The 18789-nt window shown below is 38.3% G+C and overlaps 1 protein-coding gene across 3 annotated transcripts in view; it reads left to right on the top strand.

Annotated features, from left to right (window-relative positions):
* Positions 1 to 18789, top strand: part of LOC130559876 (disks large-associated protein 2-like) — a 127036-nt gene that overhangs the window by 4289 nt on the left and 103958 nt on the right. For all 3 annotated transcript variants that reach the window (XM_057343186.1, XM_057343179.1, XM_057343178.1), the window contains one exon: positions 7079 to 7133. In XM_057343186.1, the coding sequence (XP_057199169.1) occupies positions 7079 to 7133 (55 nt within the window). The remainder of the gene's footprint in view (positions 1 to 7078; positions 7134 to 18789) is intronic.

Below are 18789 nucleotides of genomic sequence, written 5' to 3'. Positions count from 1 at the left end.
CGCGATTCTCTCTATGCTCTCGCAACTGCTCAACACTTGCTCGCTCGTTGAGTTGACTTCTGAGACTTTGGAGGCGGGACAATGGCAGACTTCTCCGATCCTTTGATTGGTCACTTTTAACATGCACTCACCTACAGTCTCCGACATGTATCTTACCCGTTGTACAGACGTCTTAATTTGGCATAACATGATACTTTTCTCCGTTTTTAAACTTGGGTTACAGTGTTATGTATGCCCTTGGCTTTGGATTTACATATTTGGCATCTTGACAGGAAGTTAGAAATAAATAGTTTGGTATGTGTATTCATAATTGCTTTTGTATTGTTAATAATTTTCATGAAATTGTTATAAAATGAGAATTAATAAATGGCTACAACAGTATAACTCAAAGCACAAGTTATTATAAATTACAATATGATGTACTCCCTAAAATTTAATTTAAATAATTTATTTGTTTTGCTTTATTTGTTTTGAAAATATTAAAACGGGCTATGCCAGTAAACAGATATTAGATAACTCAAATTTAATGACTGCAGGAGACATTTAATTATATTATTATAGTATGTTTTAAATAGGTCATACATGACATGTAAGTTTAACTGCTATATTATATAGCATAATTTTTGTTGACAGATGTAAGATATCAAAATGTCACTTGTTAAAACACTAACACATAGCTAAGGCAAGGTAATACACTAATCATTCGGCAGTAAGACATGTAATCTGTTGGTGACTGCATGTAGGTGAGTGCATGTTAAAAGTGACCAATCAAAGGATCGGAGAAGTCTGCCATTGTCCTGCCTCCAAAGTCTCAGAAGTCAACTCAACGAGCGAGCAAGTGTTGAGCAGTTGCGAGAGCATAGAGATAATCGCGCGCGCGCTCGTCATAGCCTCTGCTCACGGACTGAGTTTTTGCTCGCGGAGCAGAAATGCGCCCGCGCGAGGATTCTTTTCTGCTTGCGGATACTGTTCTGCTCGCTCGCGGAGTTTAAATGCGCCCTCGCGGAGCAGCTTTCCGCGCGTGGTTATCATTATGCGCGTTTGCATAGCGCGTGCGCGCGCGGATTCCATGCGCGTGAGTTTTGGGTCCATTTAAACTCCATACAACTGGCTCTACCTTGTCATTGTGAAACTTTTAAACCCCCATCTGATGTATTCCGCTCCGTGCAGACTGTGGTTTAAACCATAAACTGTATAGCTCCAAACCAAACAGGCTGTCAGTTTTTTTTCCACCTCTAGAGGTCGCTGTTTTACACTATACTCGGAACTCTCCACCTGCGTATCACAGTAGAGCTTTCCCTGCTGTGTCTGGTTCAAACGCAATCAGAAAAAACTCGGTGGGGATTATTGCCGATAGTTCAAATTATCGTTATCAGTGCCGATTAATCGGCAAAGATGAATCAGTCGACCTCTACTCATAAATAGTTGCTAATCCTCAAAGAAGAACTTTTAAAAGGATAGTTCACCCAAAAAGTAAAATTCTGCCAACATTTACTCACTCAGTTGTCTCAAACCTGTATGACTTTCAGAACACAAAAGAAGATATTTTGAAGAATGTCGATAACCGAACAACAGCAGTACCCATTGACTTGCATTGGTTTTGATTCTATACAATAGCAGTGAATGGGTACCACCGTTGTTCGGTTACCAGTATTCTCCAAAATAGCTTTTGTGTTTTACGGAAGAAAGTCATACACCTTTGAAATGACAAGAGGGTGAGTCAACGATGACAGAATTTTTGGGTGAACTATCATTTTAACACCATGTAGCAAAACACAGCTCACCACACAAGTTGAATTTGATTTGCTCTGAAGCTTTTCGTTTAAATGTGAATCAATGCAAGGTTGTGCCGGTTCAGTATCAGCAGGTCTCCTGCGTGTCCTTGTGCACGGTGTGGTCAGCAGTGCTTGAGAGCTTGCGACGTCTGTGCTAAGCGAGGAAACCTTGGGGTTGCTCTTGCGTGAAATTTCTCCCTTTCCGGTTCTCTCGTGATTTCAATAACAGTTCTCTCTCAGACTCCCTCCCTCTCTCTATCTCGGGGTTCATCTGAATTGCAGTGGCATGTTACACAGCATAATTAGCATTCTTAGGGGGCTGAAGTTTACTAGAGTTCGCAAAGTTAAGCTGAGTGTTGAGCAAAAGCCGAACTCATTTAGTGCTTGCAAAGTTCTTCATTTCGCTTGCTTTTTACCTTTTTTTGTTGCATTATAATATACAGTAGTTGGTCCTAATGACATGATTATTCATCTACTGTAAATTTGCCAATTGCAGTACACCTAAATGTAGATTATTAGAGATTACTGTAGTTTATTTGTTTATTACTGTAGATTATTAGTTTTATTTAGGCATTACACAGTTTCATGATTCAAAGGTCCAGTGTATAAAATTAAGCGGCATCTAGCGGTGAGGTTGCTCACTCCACCGCTCTCCCCCGTTCGAAGCACTACGGCGGCTGACACAACGCTTTACATGTATTTACGGTACGCGATGTAGAGCAGAAACAACATGGCGAATTCCATGCAAGGGGACCCGAGGTGTATGTAGATAGATATAGCTAATATAGCTTTCTGTCAATAGATAAAAAATTACACATAGGACCTTTTAATAATCTTTGACAATTAATTAGCACATACCATTCAAACAAATCTAATGATGCTTTTGAGGTGCATTGCAATCAGGCCATATAAGAATAAATGTGAAATGCATACAAGATTCAATTTAATGCATATCAGTTTTAGGTGACGCAAGTGTAAAATTAAGTCCGCTCTTCCCAAAGGGAACTATATCAGCATACAGAAGTTTGAAAGTTCCTTGAATTTAAAATAACTGGGAGAGAATCTCAGACCCGCTCTGGTTTCAGCATTCAGTTTAATTTATAGCATCAACGAATTCAGACCCCTTCACTCCCAGCTTTACAATTCATGAGTGTTTTGTCTCCTGCAGCCTCTTTGCTGATGTGAGTTGTTCTAATCAGATTCCCCATTTAGTTTATTTGAGAAATGCTAATCTGGATCCTGTAAGGTGATGAGCTGAATACAATTCATGAAGATGGAATACATTTATTTTAGGAATAAGGGATTGTGACACACACACACACACACACACACACACACACACACACACACACACACACACACACACACACACACACACACACACACACACACACACACACCACACACACACACATGTCTGGTTTACTATCTCCGTGGGGACAGTCCATAGGCGTAATGTTTTTATACTGTACAAACTGTATATTCTATCCCCTATCCCTAACCCTATCCCTAAACCTAAAGATCATAGAACACTTTTTGCATTTTTAGATTTGTAAAAAATATTGTTCTGTACAATTTATTAGCTTTTTTGCCCATGGGGACCTCAATTTTGGTCCCCACGGTGACACGAGTCCCCATGTGTTGGTGTGCATTCAGGTTTAGGTCCCCACCGGGATATACAAACATGAACACACACACACACACACACACAGTTTCTCTCTGTTTTCTTTCTTTTTATCCACAACACACACACCTTTTCTTTCTCTCTTTATCATATCATACCCTTTCTTTCACGTACAATTACACAACCCCCTATTCCCTCTCTGCTTCATCTTATCTCTGCCAACACGAGTCATAATTTGCCAGCTGAACTGTTAATAACTCACTCTTTTGTGAAGTGTGTGAGACTCGGCGCACCTGAATCCTTCTCTTTTTAATGCGTGTCAGCTAATGCTCAACCTGCTCAAAACTACATTTGATCAGTCTGAATCTGTCTTTTTGACAAAAACACATTAAAAGGCACTGTCCTATTATTTGTAATCTGCTTCAGATTTAACAGTAGTAAATGCAGTTAAATAAGATAAAAAACTTATCTTGACTAGGGATGTAACGATTCACTCAGCTCACGATGTGATGCGAGTCACGATTCTGATCTCACAATGCGATTTATTCACGATTTACTCACGATTTATTTTTACAAAATGAGTTGAAACAAATTAGAAATGAACAACTTCCCTTGCATTATTTCTTAAATGCTTCACGTTTCTTTGTATAATAAAATTATGTTTTATTTCAAATAACAAAACTAAACTGCAATTTTATAACAAATTAATAATAGAAAAACTCTTTAATATAAACAAACTAATACTGTCTGAGCTTTTCTTGGATTTTTTTGCATTTAAGAAATATCAGCATGTCCATGTTTATATTTGCAGTGAAAATAGCGGCCCCTGCTGTTCATGTATTGCGATTCAGTTCACACCTCAACCGATTTGAATCGTCACTCATTATAACCGATTTTCAACCTGCTCACGGTGAATCGTTACATCCCTAATCTTGACACACTTATTATTTTGCTAATTGAACACTTAAAGGGACAGTTCACCCAAAAATGAAAATTCTGTCATCATTTACTCACCCTCAAGTTGTTCCAAATCTGTATGATTTTGTATGAAAGATATTTGGAACAGAGGTCGCGTTAACCGAAAATTCTCCGTCATCTACGGATTCTTTGTGGCGGAAAAAGGCCGTCTGTCATTTTGATGGATTACAATGAGGGCAATTTGTAATTCTCCTTTGTCAAATTAGTAGCATCCAATCATTTCCTTTCATCAGAACGGAGGAAACAACGCATGTTTCCCATTCATTACTTTCCCATTCATTATTTACAGGAAAACCCACGCGGGATCAGTGGAGACTCGCGGTTCGGAGCCATGCGCGTGTATAAACAAGGCATTAGACTATGACGGTCCACCACTGTCTAATTTGTTTCACCATAGCTCAAAACGAACTGAAAATCTTTTTACACTTTTCATAATAACACAGTGATAATGTTGATGAGGAATTGTTTCTGGATCCGATTCTGCAATGCATGCATCTGTCACTTAAAGGTACAGTGCGGGATGTTTTGTATGATCTATTAACAGAAATGCAATATAACATACAAAACTGTGTCTTTAGATGTGTATAAAAACCTTACGTAATGAAAAGTTATGTTTTTATTACCTTAGAATAAACCAGTTGTATCTACATAGGGAGCGGGCCTATCTACATCAAATTTGTTATGTTGCGCAGCCATGTTTTGTACAGTAATCTCTAACGGACAAACAGCTCTACAGAGCGCGTTTCGTATATGTTGGTCTTCGTGTGTGTTTTTAGACGCAGCTTGCGTCATCACTGAGTTGAAGACGCACAAAGTAGTAAGTCGTAGTACGGAGAGGAGGAGGAGTAGTCGTCGTCTATCTGAAGCAATTGATTGTTCTGTCTTAGAAGTTTTGATAAAATGGAGGACCATGCGTATTGTGCACAAGCGCCGACAGAGCGTGAATCTCCGTCGTCAAAGAAGCACAAACGTGATGCTGCCAGACGAATTAGAGACAAACGGCGGCAGAAATCCAGCATAAACATCAGTGTATCTATTACCAGATGGAAGGCACTGTTGAAAGACAAATGTTTTCAAGGCGACGCCGAAGTTGCCTGTTTTCTGCTAGACTGGTAAGATAATTCAACATTTTCAATGTTTCCACTTTTTCAATGTTTACCAAACAACTGTTTTGTTGAAACGGTAACGTTAGCATTTTATACAAATGGCCATATAACCTCCGAATAATAATGTTTTTCCATCCCTGCGGTACGTACTCCGGTTGTTCCTGACTTTACAAAGGGTGAGACAAAGGTCTACTAACTTACACCTAACTGCCTATGTCGCTGTCAGATCAAACGCTTTGAACAGCGTTGCTATTTACGATTAGCTAACTTTAGTTACTTCACTACTCTCAGCGTGTACTAGATAGCACGCAAGAAATATATCTAATTATAGAATTGTAACAGTAACTTACGCAATAGAATACATGTTAAATGATTAATTACGTTAATATATTGCCTTACCTGCTTGTATCACTACTATCCGCTGTCTCAGTAGACGACATCTTTTTTTACTGTTGCGGCCACCGTCGTAATTCGAAAGGGAGGGGGTGGGCAAATGACTCAGAGATTCGTTGCAAAACTATAATACAAAGCTAGTGGCCGCTGATTTTCAAGAACTGCGCCTTTAATCAGACCCCCTCATCGCGTGCACTGCTCACATATACACAGGCGCACAGTGGTGCGGTGTTTACAGACTTTTTCCCTTCAGAGGACGATATAGCGACTAGTGTCATTTTGGATGAACCTTTAAAAACAGATTTAAAAACAACTTGAGGGTGAGTAAATGAAGACAGAATTTTCATTTTTGGGTGAAATGTTCCTTTAAATGTACATCAGTTCAGGGCAGAGTAAAATGTAGTGCCTGTTCTACCCGGCCACTAGATAGCAGCATGATGCTAATCTGCTTCATGAGGGTCATAAGAGTCCTTTTCACTTCCTAAATCTGTAAAGTTGAGAAACTAATTTACCTTCCATATGCAAACAGAGATTAATTTATAGGAAAGAAAATATTTTTGTATTTACATAAGCAGAAAATATGAGCAACAAAAATAGGTCTGAGTGTGATGGATGAGGTGTGCACATATTGCATTTAGAGAAAAATTTCATTAAAATATTAGACGAGCAAACAAAATTTTTAAATGTTATGTTTTTTTAATTGGTTTCATTTTTGTTACATATTTATATGTGAACCGTGTTTTATCACCTACATCATTATATATTATACTGTTACTTGCATGCATATAAAATGATGAAATACAAATACAACATGACATTTCAGAAACTTCTAGAAGTGAGAGAGAGAGAGATTTATAACGGGAATTACTGAACCAGAAAGGGGCTCAGTTGCATCAGCATCAATGTAGTGAGATTTATCTGAATACTGTAACATGCATTTTAGTCTGCTAAGGCTGTCGAACGTTTGTGTATAGAAAAGCCTTTGTTTTCCTCTAGTGAACAAATGCGTGTTCTAATCTCCCATTTTGGCTTCTTACTCAGCTAACATCCATGTAAAGAGATTCTCCTGTGTTTTTACCTGTAATTAATGGCTGTTTAGACTGCATGTGCATTCATGTGTTTGCCTGCCCGTTTTCTTTTCCTCTTTATTTTTTGCATTTCTCTCCATACCTGATGCCTTTATCTCTTTCCTCACCTGACAGGTGCTGCTGAGCTTATTGCACCAACATTGCTGTTTCCTCCCAGACGGGAACACAGGTAAAGCCACACACCTGTCATTCAAACGCACCTGTATGCTTGGGACCCGAGCCAGAGGGTTTAAACAGGCGGTGTGTGCAGTTTTGACACAACAGATTGTACTCTATGAGTTTGTGATCTGTACGTGTTTTAAAGGGGTCATATGACACGGCTAAAACGAATATTATCGTTTGTTTCAGATGTAATGCAATGTGTATACACGATTTAAGGTTAAAAAATGCTGTATTTTCCACATACTGTGCATGTTTGTATCTCCTCTTTTCCCCGCCTCTCTGAAACGCGCTGATTTCTTACAAAGCTGCGGCGCGATTCGCACAAATGAGGCAGCGCGAATGATGCGGCACGAATTGAGCGTTGAGAGTTGAAAAACCTGGATTTTGGCGAAAATTCGCGCCGCGTTAACCAATCAGGAGCTTGCTCTAGTAGTGATATGATTATGATGTAGCGAGCGGAGGCAGAAATCCGAAACAACAATGGAGGACAAAATCATTGTCACATGTGGATACCCAGAGCTGTACGATACATCTTACTTTTATCGAAACAGGAATAAAAAGGATCTTGCTTGGAAGAAAGTGAGTGAGGAGGTCGGACAATCTGGTAAATTGTAAAAAACGATATTTACTTAATTCGAGCTATATATGTATATATATACACACGAGACTGGAGCCGCCTGGCAGAAGCCCCTCCCATGACGCGAATTCGCGTCTGTTCTGAAGTGAATTTCACGTGCGAATGAAGCGAGTAAACTTAAAATGTTCAAGTGTCCAACTACTCGTGAATAGCGCGATTTATTCGTGCAAGTCGCGTTTTGTGGGAACGCTCAGTTAGTCAAATCATACCACGAACTGACGTAGATTTGTGGGGGTGTGGTTACACGAGGCGTTTCAGGCAGGTCTGCGTGAGCATTCGCTTTTAGATAGAATGCATCTTTTGTTACGACACTTTTTTACGATTTTACGTGTCTAATACATGCATGGTCAACTTATAACACACCAAAGACACAGAAAAACGCGTATTCGCGCCATATGACCCCTTTAAGTATAAAGAGCTTGACTAGCAGGGACGTTTACTCATATGCTGGCTGCATTTGCTCTGTAGCTGCTACTAAAAAGGTGGATCTGACCCAACTGATAATGTGATGTGAACTTGATCGCAGTTGAGAGTGTCTTCTGCTTAATTCCTTTTTTATAACAAAATTTGGAATAAAAATTGATGTTGAATAAAGGTTCACCTGTGCTTTCATATGATGACAGTCTCATCCATTTAATACACTCATTGCAGATGATTAAGGCCAGCATATGAAAGTGTTCTTGACAGTATAAAGTACTTTGGAGCTGATTTAAAAATTCAACATTAGCTAGAAGACTTGAAAAGCGAAAATGGAGCCTCTCATACCCCATTACACTGTGCACTGCTAAAATATACTTCTCTTGGTATTTATGGTTAACAGGTGACTCTTAACTCTGTGGTTAATAGTGTGCTATTAAGCGTTGTGGAACATGTAAAAAGACCTGAAAAATTATACTCATGTGACCGCTAACACTGTTAACGTCACTAGACGTTTGAAGTAACTCTGTTGTACCTATAGCTAGTATGTGTGCGCATTAGTAGAGGAACTGCCGGTTGGCAGTGTTGGCCAAGCTCCCAGTTTGAGTAGTACTTGAGTGCATATTGATAACAATTTAATTTAAGCTTTCACATTATTGTTTGCATTCTTATTTTTTGGCATAGTGTATACTTGTGTGTATTGTATACCGTTGCATTACATGAGGACCTGTCTTATGGAAAGCTCCCCAGAAAGTTTCTGGTTGTTGCAGTTGTATTTAAATTGTTCCTTTGGGAGAATCGAAATCCCAAGCTGTTCCACAAACAAACAAATATGAAATGTTTGAAAGTCGAAATAAAGAAACAGGATACTGCTGTAAACTAATATATGCATGACTAAGACAGCAATGTTTACACTAGTGACTTGACAAGAGATTCATACAGTAAAAGGTGAAATGCCTGATAAAACCATAAAACCTGATAAATGATCCTGGATGTATTATGGCAAGTGGATTTCTCTGCTGTTATGTCTGTGCGACATTTTTACTCTGTTTAATGAGAGGCTGTATTTTAGATTTACAGATGGAACCAGAGGTGGATATTCTCATTAGATAATTACAGAAGTGGATGTCAGGTGCATTATTGATTTAAAAGCATTGACTGTGCACATGTAGTCTATAAGAATGATAAGAGATGTAAGAAATGCTGAAATAACTCTCTGTTCTAGCTGTGGTCATTCTAGCAGTGCCAAGTTTGGAATAGTTTTTTTATTCCCAGCAGATCTCCGTCTGAATGAAACAATAGTATTTGAAGCAAAGCTGTGGCCATGGTTTCATCCCGTTTCTATGGAAACAATGCAGATGATCGTATAGGTTCACATGCTATCAGTGGCTGCCATCATTTTATATCCATCACAAGCATGTAAACTATTCAGAGAGATTTTCCTGATTCAGTGGTTTAAATTTCAGGTTTTCTCTTCGATTTCAGGCTGAGCTTGAACTCCATCAACTCCAGGCATGGAAGTTGGCCACCGCAGAACTTCCTGTCATTATGCAAATTGGCTTCGTGATTTTATCTCTGCTCTATGTTAATGTAAAGCAGCATCTGTGTGTACAAAGACGATGACTTTTTTCCGAGGTATGATGCGAGAGACAGATGTTTAGAGGCTTTTGATGATGAGAAAACCTATACAAATACGCTGGCAATGAACTACGAACAAATACCATTAATTCTAGACTCAATGAATACAATTTTGTAAAAATGTGTTGTACATACAAAAATGTATTTATGTATACTCTGGGCATGACTGCTAACAGTCCACCCACACAGTTCTTCTGTCTCTGCTACAGCTGTGCAGTGACTTTGAAAACGATAGTTGGCTACTACAGCTTTATGAAGAGTGACACACACACACACACACACACATATGACACTTATATTGACTTCAACATAGTATATTATTTGTTTGTGAAATATGCCGTACACTTGAGCATCTTTTTCCCCTCAAACCACAGAATGATTCAAGGTGTGTGTGTGTCGTACTCTTCCTAATGTTACCATGGTAATATTTCAGTGTTGTTTCTCCATATATGACTTTAGACCAATATTAGCTCTCTGTGGTATGACTGAGAAAATCTCAGTTTTTTATGAGTTTAGTAATGAAAGAATTTTCCATTTGTCCTTATTAAAGACTTGGATGTTCGCTAATGTCTGCAGAGGCGCAAAGTTTGTCAACAGCATTTTTTTGGAATTGCTGATGTTCCACAAAACTTTTTGCATGACCCTGCTTTGCATTCTTAGAAGAGTGTTTGTATCGATTTTTTTCAAGGCTCTGTTGGGGTTTGTGCGCACACACTCTCTCTCTTTGTGTTGCTGTCAGATATAAGGATTGCGGTAGATAGTAAAAAATGCTCGCTTTGCCTCCATTTTGTGATTATTTAGGATTTAGGCCATCAGTACATTGTTGTTATGTATGCTGATCTAAACAACTAGAAATAATTCTCATATATGTTTTGGCAATGGCTATTGTTTTCCATTATATGCAGTAAACAAATCTATCAGTTTTGGCACACTTACACATGCAGAATGTATATTAGCTAATTACAGCATACATGCTGTTTAAGCTCACACACATTTGGCTGCGTTTCTTTCCCGTTCCAATTCTCTCTGTCGCAGAATAAATCTTTCTCTAAAATGTGCTCTACTGTCTGTGCCGTTGTAGTTTAACAATAGTGCACTCAACCCAGCATTGGATCAAAAGGGAAAACCCAGCTGTTGGGTTAAATTAACTTGGAAAATGTTTATATTTGACCCTAAAATGACCTAAAAGTCCTCATAAATTTGACCAAGCATCACAGCTCAGTAAAATAAAATCATGATTATTTATTAGCTATTGCTGGGCTGTAGGAGATGATATTATTATGAGGATGGACATTCTCATTTTAGAGAGTATTCCAGGACAGTAATTTGTATATGGCCAGGCAAAAAAGATGAGTCATCAATGTCTTTGGTCCCTTTTACCTTGAATGTAAAAAACATTTTATTTTACAATAACGTAAAACAAACTTCTAATTTAAGTTTGAACACGCCCAACATATATATACTGTATATACTGTATATATATATATATATATATATATACAGACATCACAAGTAGGCGAACATTCATACCGTATATCATTAATATAGCTCAACATCATACTACTTAACACGCATAAACGGCTATAAATCACCCAATATCCTTGGCTAAAAATCTTCTAAATGAGAAGTGCTTGTTACTCTCATAACCTTCTTATGGAGTCTTTCCAAAATGATTCTAGTTCCTTCAAGAATGAATTCTGTGTATCATAGCCAGCCAACTCACAAAAGCCTGCCTGAGTAGCAATTCTCTGAGATGAAGTAAATAAAGCGAAACGAGGGAGAAAAAGAGAAGAATGAAAGGTGAGTATAGGTGCATTGCCTGAGGAGTGGTTGATTCCTCTCATTTGATGGGGGATGAGAGGGTGTGAGTATTAAATTGAGGTGGAGAGGTGAAAAAAGGAGGGTGAAGTGACACTCGCTATGTATATGCAGTGAGTGGCCAACCCGGTCTCATGAATTGCGTATAAATAAAGTGGCCGGCATTCAGGAAATGAAACAAACTATACTGTGTGTGTGCGTGTGTGTAACCCCTTTATTTCATTACACTTTCTCTCTCTCTGATCGTAGTTTTCCTATAGCAGTCGGACCGCGGGCCGGATCCGGACCTTTGCTTAGTTCCGTCCGGACTGCGAGACATAGCCTAATAATCCATTTAAAACATTTGACAAGTTTGGTTGTTTAAATTGAGCCGCGCGTCTACACAACGGAGAATCACATCACACGTGCTCTCAGGAACATTTATGTAATTGGTCTTTTCCACTATATAATTGATCTTTATCTAGCGCCTTCGTTTGAACCCTTTCCACTCCGCGCGCATGAAGAGCAGCAGACACGTGTTTATTTTAACAACAGTAGTGCAGACACGCAGAGCAGGTAAGTTGACACACAAAATGCAGCAATAATAAAGTATTTGTATCTGTCAGTCTGTTTACTGTTTGCTGTATGACTCCAACCTTTCAACTAGATTGGTGATATTTTATGAACCATAACGTTTTTTATCTACATTTAGCATCAGCATGTAAACATTTGTGACGGTGTGAAAACCCTGGCTAACGTCTCATAATCTAATTAATTATTAGATAATCAAAGATTAATTTCAAGCATTAATTTCACTAAGATTTCAGTCTTTAAAATGGCATTATTCAGTCAATATTGAAGATGTTGTTATATTTTCACAGAATATTCTGTAGGATGATTTTATGTAGAAAACAGTTAAAAGACTTGCTGGGTTTTCACAAGCAGGGTCACATTTTGTAATGAATACCGTTCTAATTAAGAAATTATTTAAAGATAGAAGTATCAGGTATGAATGGCATGGAAAGGCTAATTTAGTAAGTAACTTTGTTTTCTGTTTATGATGAGAGCATTTTAATTGTTACATTATACTGTATTTGCTGCTTGTATGTTGTCAGTAGTTTTGTTTATTTACAAATATTAATGATCAGACTTCTAGGGGCATTCCCCTAAAGCCACAGAGCCTACAATACATACATACAGTATGGATATCAAAATATAAAATAAATGGCCTGATAAAAGATCATAGGCCTATCTTTTATACAGTCTATCCAACTGGGCTAAATTGATTACATTTTTTTTTCCAAAAAACATTGTCCGGACCTCCGTTTGGAAAAAAATATAAAGACCGGACCTCTTGGAACTTTAAAGGGGTCATATGACACGGCTAAAACGAATATTATAGTTTGTTTTAGATGTAATGCAACGGTGCATGTTTGAATCTCCTCTGCCCCCGGAGTTTTTACAAAGCTCATCGCTCTGAAAAGCGAGGTGTGCTATGATTGGCCAGTTAACCAGTGCGTAGTGATTGGTCGAATACTGCAACGCCTCTTACCATATTTGGAACATCAGGTTCCAAAGAAATTGTACTGACAGGTATGCCCACCTTTCTTGCGTATACATTTGGGTGGTCTTAGTCAAATCATACCACGAACTGACGTAGATTTGTGGGGATGTGGTTACAGGAGGCGTTTCAGGCAGGTCTGGGTGAGCATTCGCTTTTAGATAGAATGCATCTTTTGTTCCGACACTTTAATTTTTGTGAATTTACGTGTCTAATACATGCATGGCCAAAGTCACAGATAAACACGTCTTCGCGCCATATGACCTTTTTAATTGAATACTCCTGGCCTATAGGGTGCAGAATGCCACCATATAAATAAAAATAAACTTTTGGGGGGAGTTGACATGCAACAAAACAAAGTGTTATGTTTGAATTTTAATTCTTGTTTTAGGTCATAGGTAGAGTATTATGCAAGGAAAGCACCATTTATTTATTTTGCCCATCCGTCCCCTCTGTCCGTCCATCCCCTCCATCCATCCTTCCCCGTCCCCTCTATCTTTTCCATGTAACGTATTGTAACATAGTATTTCATCTATGCATAATATACAGTTTGCAGGCAGGAGGTATGCACAGAGGAGGGTGGGACAGGGTGTTGCTTATACAAAAAAGAAAGGCATAAATGACATCACAGACAGGCAGGAAATTAGATGTTGGAGGGCCTGACATTGATGCTGATGTGTGGTTGACCTGGTTGAGTCAGAGTTCTGACCTCATGGCACACAATGTTAGAGCTCAGGACCCCATTACAGAGCTCATCAGCAATGCTGACCTCTGAGTGCTGATCACCATGGAGAGGAAACTAATGTGTGTTTACCTGTCTGTGATTAATCATCAATATGCAGTTTTGAGGTCAGGGCAGTTGTGGTCTAATGGTTAGAGAGTCGGACTCATGACCAGAAGGTTGCCGGTTCGATTCCCAGGGCCGGCGGGTAACAACTGAGGTGCCCTTGAGCAAGGCACCTTACCCCTACTTGCTCCCCGGGCGCTGTAGTGATAGCTGCCCACTGCTCCGGGGGTACGTGTGTTCACTACTCTCTGGATGGGTTAAATGCAGAGGTCACATTTCGTTGCCTTGTACATGTGCAATGACAATAAATTGAATCTAAATCTAAATCTAAAAAAAATCTAGATGAACACTTTACCATGACATCTGTTTATAGCACTTGCTAACCACAATAATGAATTTAGTAAATGTTACAGTCAGTGGATCCAAGGGCTGGGCGATATATATCGCGATTTACACTAATTATACATGTCTAAATTGATTCTGTTTTATGCACAGCTCTTCCGTGAACTATGGCTCTTTGATCAGTAGGACGTACTGCTCGATCTAAAATCACTACGAGATTGAGTCGTTTATAACGTTTTCGTTTATAACGAAAAAGCAACACTCATCATTATAAATATACTTTATTATTAAGGCTGGGCAAAAAAATGGACTAATCGTTTTTTAAAATGCGGTCGATTCAATATCGATTCTCAAAAGCTGTGAATCTATTTCTTTCTTTCATATTTCCGCAAGCACTGAACATTCATTAACGTGAATGTTAGTGCTACTACTATCCACAAGTCACTTTTCTTTTTACAATGGGTGGATGTTACAACAGGGAGCATATCGTTCATTCATTGCTTAATTAACATGGCGGATGCGGGTGTGTCGTCGAATTTAACATAACCTTCACATAAAAGGCAGTGGCTCATATGATTGCAGCCTCTATTTACAGCTAATTTTGTGAAATTTTGTTTGTTATACTGCATCTTAAATGTAAAATAACCTGATCCTGTTTGATCAAGGTTTGCGACTGTTCTGTGTCAATATACTGTACCCAAGTGTGTGTAAAGTGTAATATACAAGTTTGTGGCTCTTCATTTCATGTTTTTAATTCACCATTGTAATGTGATATTTACTGATCTTTTTTTTTTTTAGAAATATCTAGATTTGTATTAAATCTATAGTCATTGACTCGAATTGAGAATCGAATCGAGAGCTTGTGAATCCGAATCGAATCGGAACATCAGATCGATTCCCAGCCCTATTTATTATCATGAAAATACCTGAAAAGGTTTGAAGAACAGCGATAGAATATGACCATTGGTATGTCCTGGAACTGTCTCTGCGTTCGAAATCGCATATTGTGACAGTATGTACTGAATTTGAATAATTGCCTACCTATCGGCCGTTAAAACAGTACGTTACTACGTTCTATATAGTATGAGTGGCAGTAGTATGAATACATTTCGGACATACTCCCTGCGTTCCAATTCGCCTACTTATACTATGCCTAATAGTAGGTACTGTTTTTGTGTTGGAATAGTAGGTACTTTTGAGTGCATGGCAAAAGAGATTGCACACACTGAGACATACTAACAGAAAGCGGAAATGGCCGTTGTTGCCTAGACAACATTGTGGCCAATAACTGTCACACACATCAAAATACAGCTCTTTTTTCCATTAAGGTATTTTTTCATTCATTATTTCGTATGTAATGTTTACTGTATACTTACATTTGTTAATTTAGTAACGCATCAGTTATTTAATTTATTAATGCAGTGGAGCGTCACTAAACTCTGCCTACTCGCGGTGAGTTGTGGGTAATATCAGCCGTTAGAGTGTGCATCATTCTGCACTTCGAATTTCTACCGAAAGTAGTAGACCATCCGGGAATCTTTGGAATACTGTTTTCCACATACTACGATTTGGGACATACTAATTCTACTTTCGAATACTATTAGGACGGATAGTATGCTGATTGGAATGCAGGGACTGCGTCTGCCATGTTTTATGGCCATGTGACCCATATGCTCTTTGACCTATTACGTATTAACAACAACCTATATGGGAGCGTTGATAAAAACATAATTTAGTTACGTGAAATTCATTTATTTGCACTTACATTAAAAACAGGCGTCCGCCTTAAAATTTTCCACTTTATTTATTTGATTTACTTTTGAAATTTGACCATTGCTCAGCTCCTGTGGCATCATGGGATAGAGAAGTGTCCATCCGATCCACACTCACAAATCCCGTCGGAAGTAGTAGACCATCTGGTTATTTCCCGCCTACTTATTTTTGCATACTGAGGTTTCGGACATACTATTTATGACTCATACTCATTTTCACCTACTATATTGTATGGAAGTAGGCGATTTCGGACGCCGTGTGTGTGTGTGTGTTAATCGTTCTTCAGTCCCATATTCTGAGTTTCTGCGCGAGAGCACCCTCTGGCTTTCGGATGTTGCGGCATTTAACCGTAATTCATTGAGGAAACTGAGCATAAGAATTGCGCGATATATCGCCCAGCTCACCATTGAAAATTTGGGATTTCAAATCTAATTTAAACATTTAGGTACAAGTTTCAGGATTCTGACATTTTGAACTGAATCTGATATATTTTAGGTCAATAATAAAGCACATTTTTGTCCATGCTAATCTCTTTACAAAAAAGTTTGTTTTACACAAACTATGCCAGCCCGAGTTGTCTTTATTGTCACTCAACCATATACACAAGTGCAACAGTAGGTGAAAAACTTGGGTGCAGTTCCGACCAACATGGCAGCATGACAGATTACAAGTAACAAAGAAACTTGTTAGCAAAATAGACACACTAAAGTCATGTTATCATTTCACTAAATTTTCATGGTAATATGTTTTAAATATATTTTAAAAGATAACATACAAGTAACTGCAGAGAAGCATGCAATAAAAGCACACAAACTTATTTCAGACTTTTGGATCACATTGTATGTCTGTATTATTAAAAATGTCACAACTGTGTTTGTGCCTTTCGTCGTCTCTGACCACTATAATTAAAAAATATTGTTCTAATTTTTGTTGAAAATGATTTCTGAAAATGCCACCGCCCCCAGTCTCCTCTTTTTTCTCTTCCCCCCTGCTTCTTCTGAGTGTGTAGTGTGGACAGTCATGAAGACAGATGAGAGTTATTAGAAGGTGTATGGGTTGGAGAGCAATAGATTCAACTTAACTCACTGCCGGCCACGGACCCCAAACTCATTAAGAGCTGGAATAGTGTGATTTTATTCACACCTGCTTCAGCTGGGACCAAATTTACCAGCAACATAGATGCACACGTGTGTTTGGTAGGGATTTGCACATAGATGTTGCTTCCATCTGTACTGTACGAAAAACATGTACAGTTGCATTAGGGCTGAACGATTAATTGCATTTGCGATTAAATTGCGATGTGATAAAACGCGATTTTCTAACCACAAAGACTGCGATTTATTATGGGGATGTACAGTTTGATACGACCCTGCTCGTAGGTGACCAGTACCATCTCAAAAGCATTAAAACTGCATGGAAAATGCGCGGCACGCAGCTTTTCCCCAAAGTGCTCGGGATGGAAGCTTGCTCTCTCGTGGTGACTGCCTGCGAGTGAAGGGAGCGCGTTGCACCTCATTCGCATCGTGACTTTGTCGCTCTCTATTTCAGCGTGCTTGCCGTACGTCTGCATTTAAAATAATGAATTTGTACATTGACCTGTTGTACAATGGCCTCAGGCTCGACGGAACGTGGCACTGTGGAAACTTTAGTGTAAAAGAACAACAGCACGTCAGCTGTGTGGGACTATTTTGGCTGTTGTGTGGATGATGGTGTATTGTGTGTGCTAACATTAATGCTACCTCAAGGGGCAAGACTACTAACGTCATGCAGCACATATGCAATAATGAAAGACACTATATAAGATAATGCATATATTAATACTTTATATTTTTATTTATTTATTTAAAGATTGTCTAGTAAGTTAACAGACAGTGTTTAAGTGCAATCAACATGTTTATCATTATGTTTATTACAGTGACTCTGCATTATCAAATTACTGAGTGTGGTAAAGCCACAGTTTTGTTTTATATTTATGTAATCTGCACTTTAGTTTCTGTGATTAATGACTTTCATGTTACACCAAGCTTATTTGTCAGTGCTTAATGTCATGATAGTTATTACATGTTTACATGGCTAGAAATTTGACAAATCATTCAATATACTAGTATGATTGAGGTTGTTCTATAAAAAATATGTCAATCAATTCATTCATCAATAATATCATTTTAAGCCTGGCCTATAGGTTATGGTTAATCTGTCTAATATTGCGTTGGTCACCATGATTTATTGATTTTCTTTATTAAATAATACAGAAAATAAGGTGGTTAAAAAATAATCGCATATTAAAACGCAATCACAATATTGGTAAAAATCGCTATTAGATTATTTTTCGAAATCGTTCAGTCCTAAATTGCATTATGATTTAGCGTATTTGTTTTAGAATTCTGAAGATATTCCTTTCTTTTAAATGAAATAAAATTCTCTCAGACTGCTGGTTTGTTTAAAATTCCCCACTTGGAGGAGTATTCCTGACATGTGGTGTTATTGATTCAACAACCACAAATGAGCTCCTTAGAGTAATTAACTGAACTGGCTGAAGTTTGCTGTATCCTCACAGGCAAAATATCGCTTAACGTTGTCCCCTGTGTGGGCCATTAGTACCATTAGATGGTGCTATATGCTTGATTTACCAGTTTCATGTGAAATGCACACCATCCACTCACTGTATATCTGTGAACATAATGGCATTATAAGCTAATTCAAAGGTTTTC

Source organism: Triplophysa rosa, linkage group LG10 (assembly GCF_024868665.1).
Source record: "Triplophysa rosa linkage group LG10, Trosa_1v2, whole genome shotgun sequence".
Taxonomy (NCBI): Eukaryota; Metazoa; Chordata; class Actinopteri; order Cypriniformes; family Nemacheilidae; genus Triplophysa; species Triplophysa rosa.
Note: the sequence above shows the minus strand (reverse complement) of the source record. Positions and strands in the feature narration are given on the sequence as shown.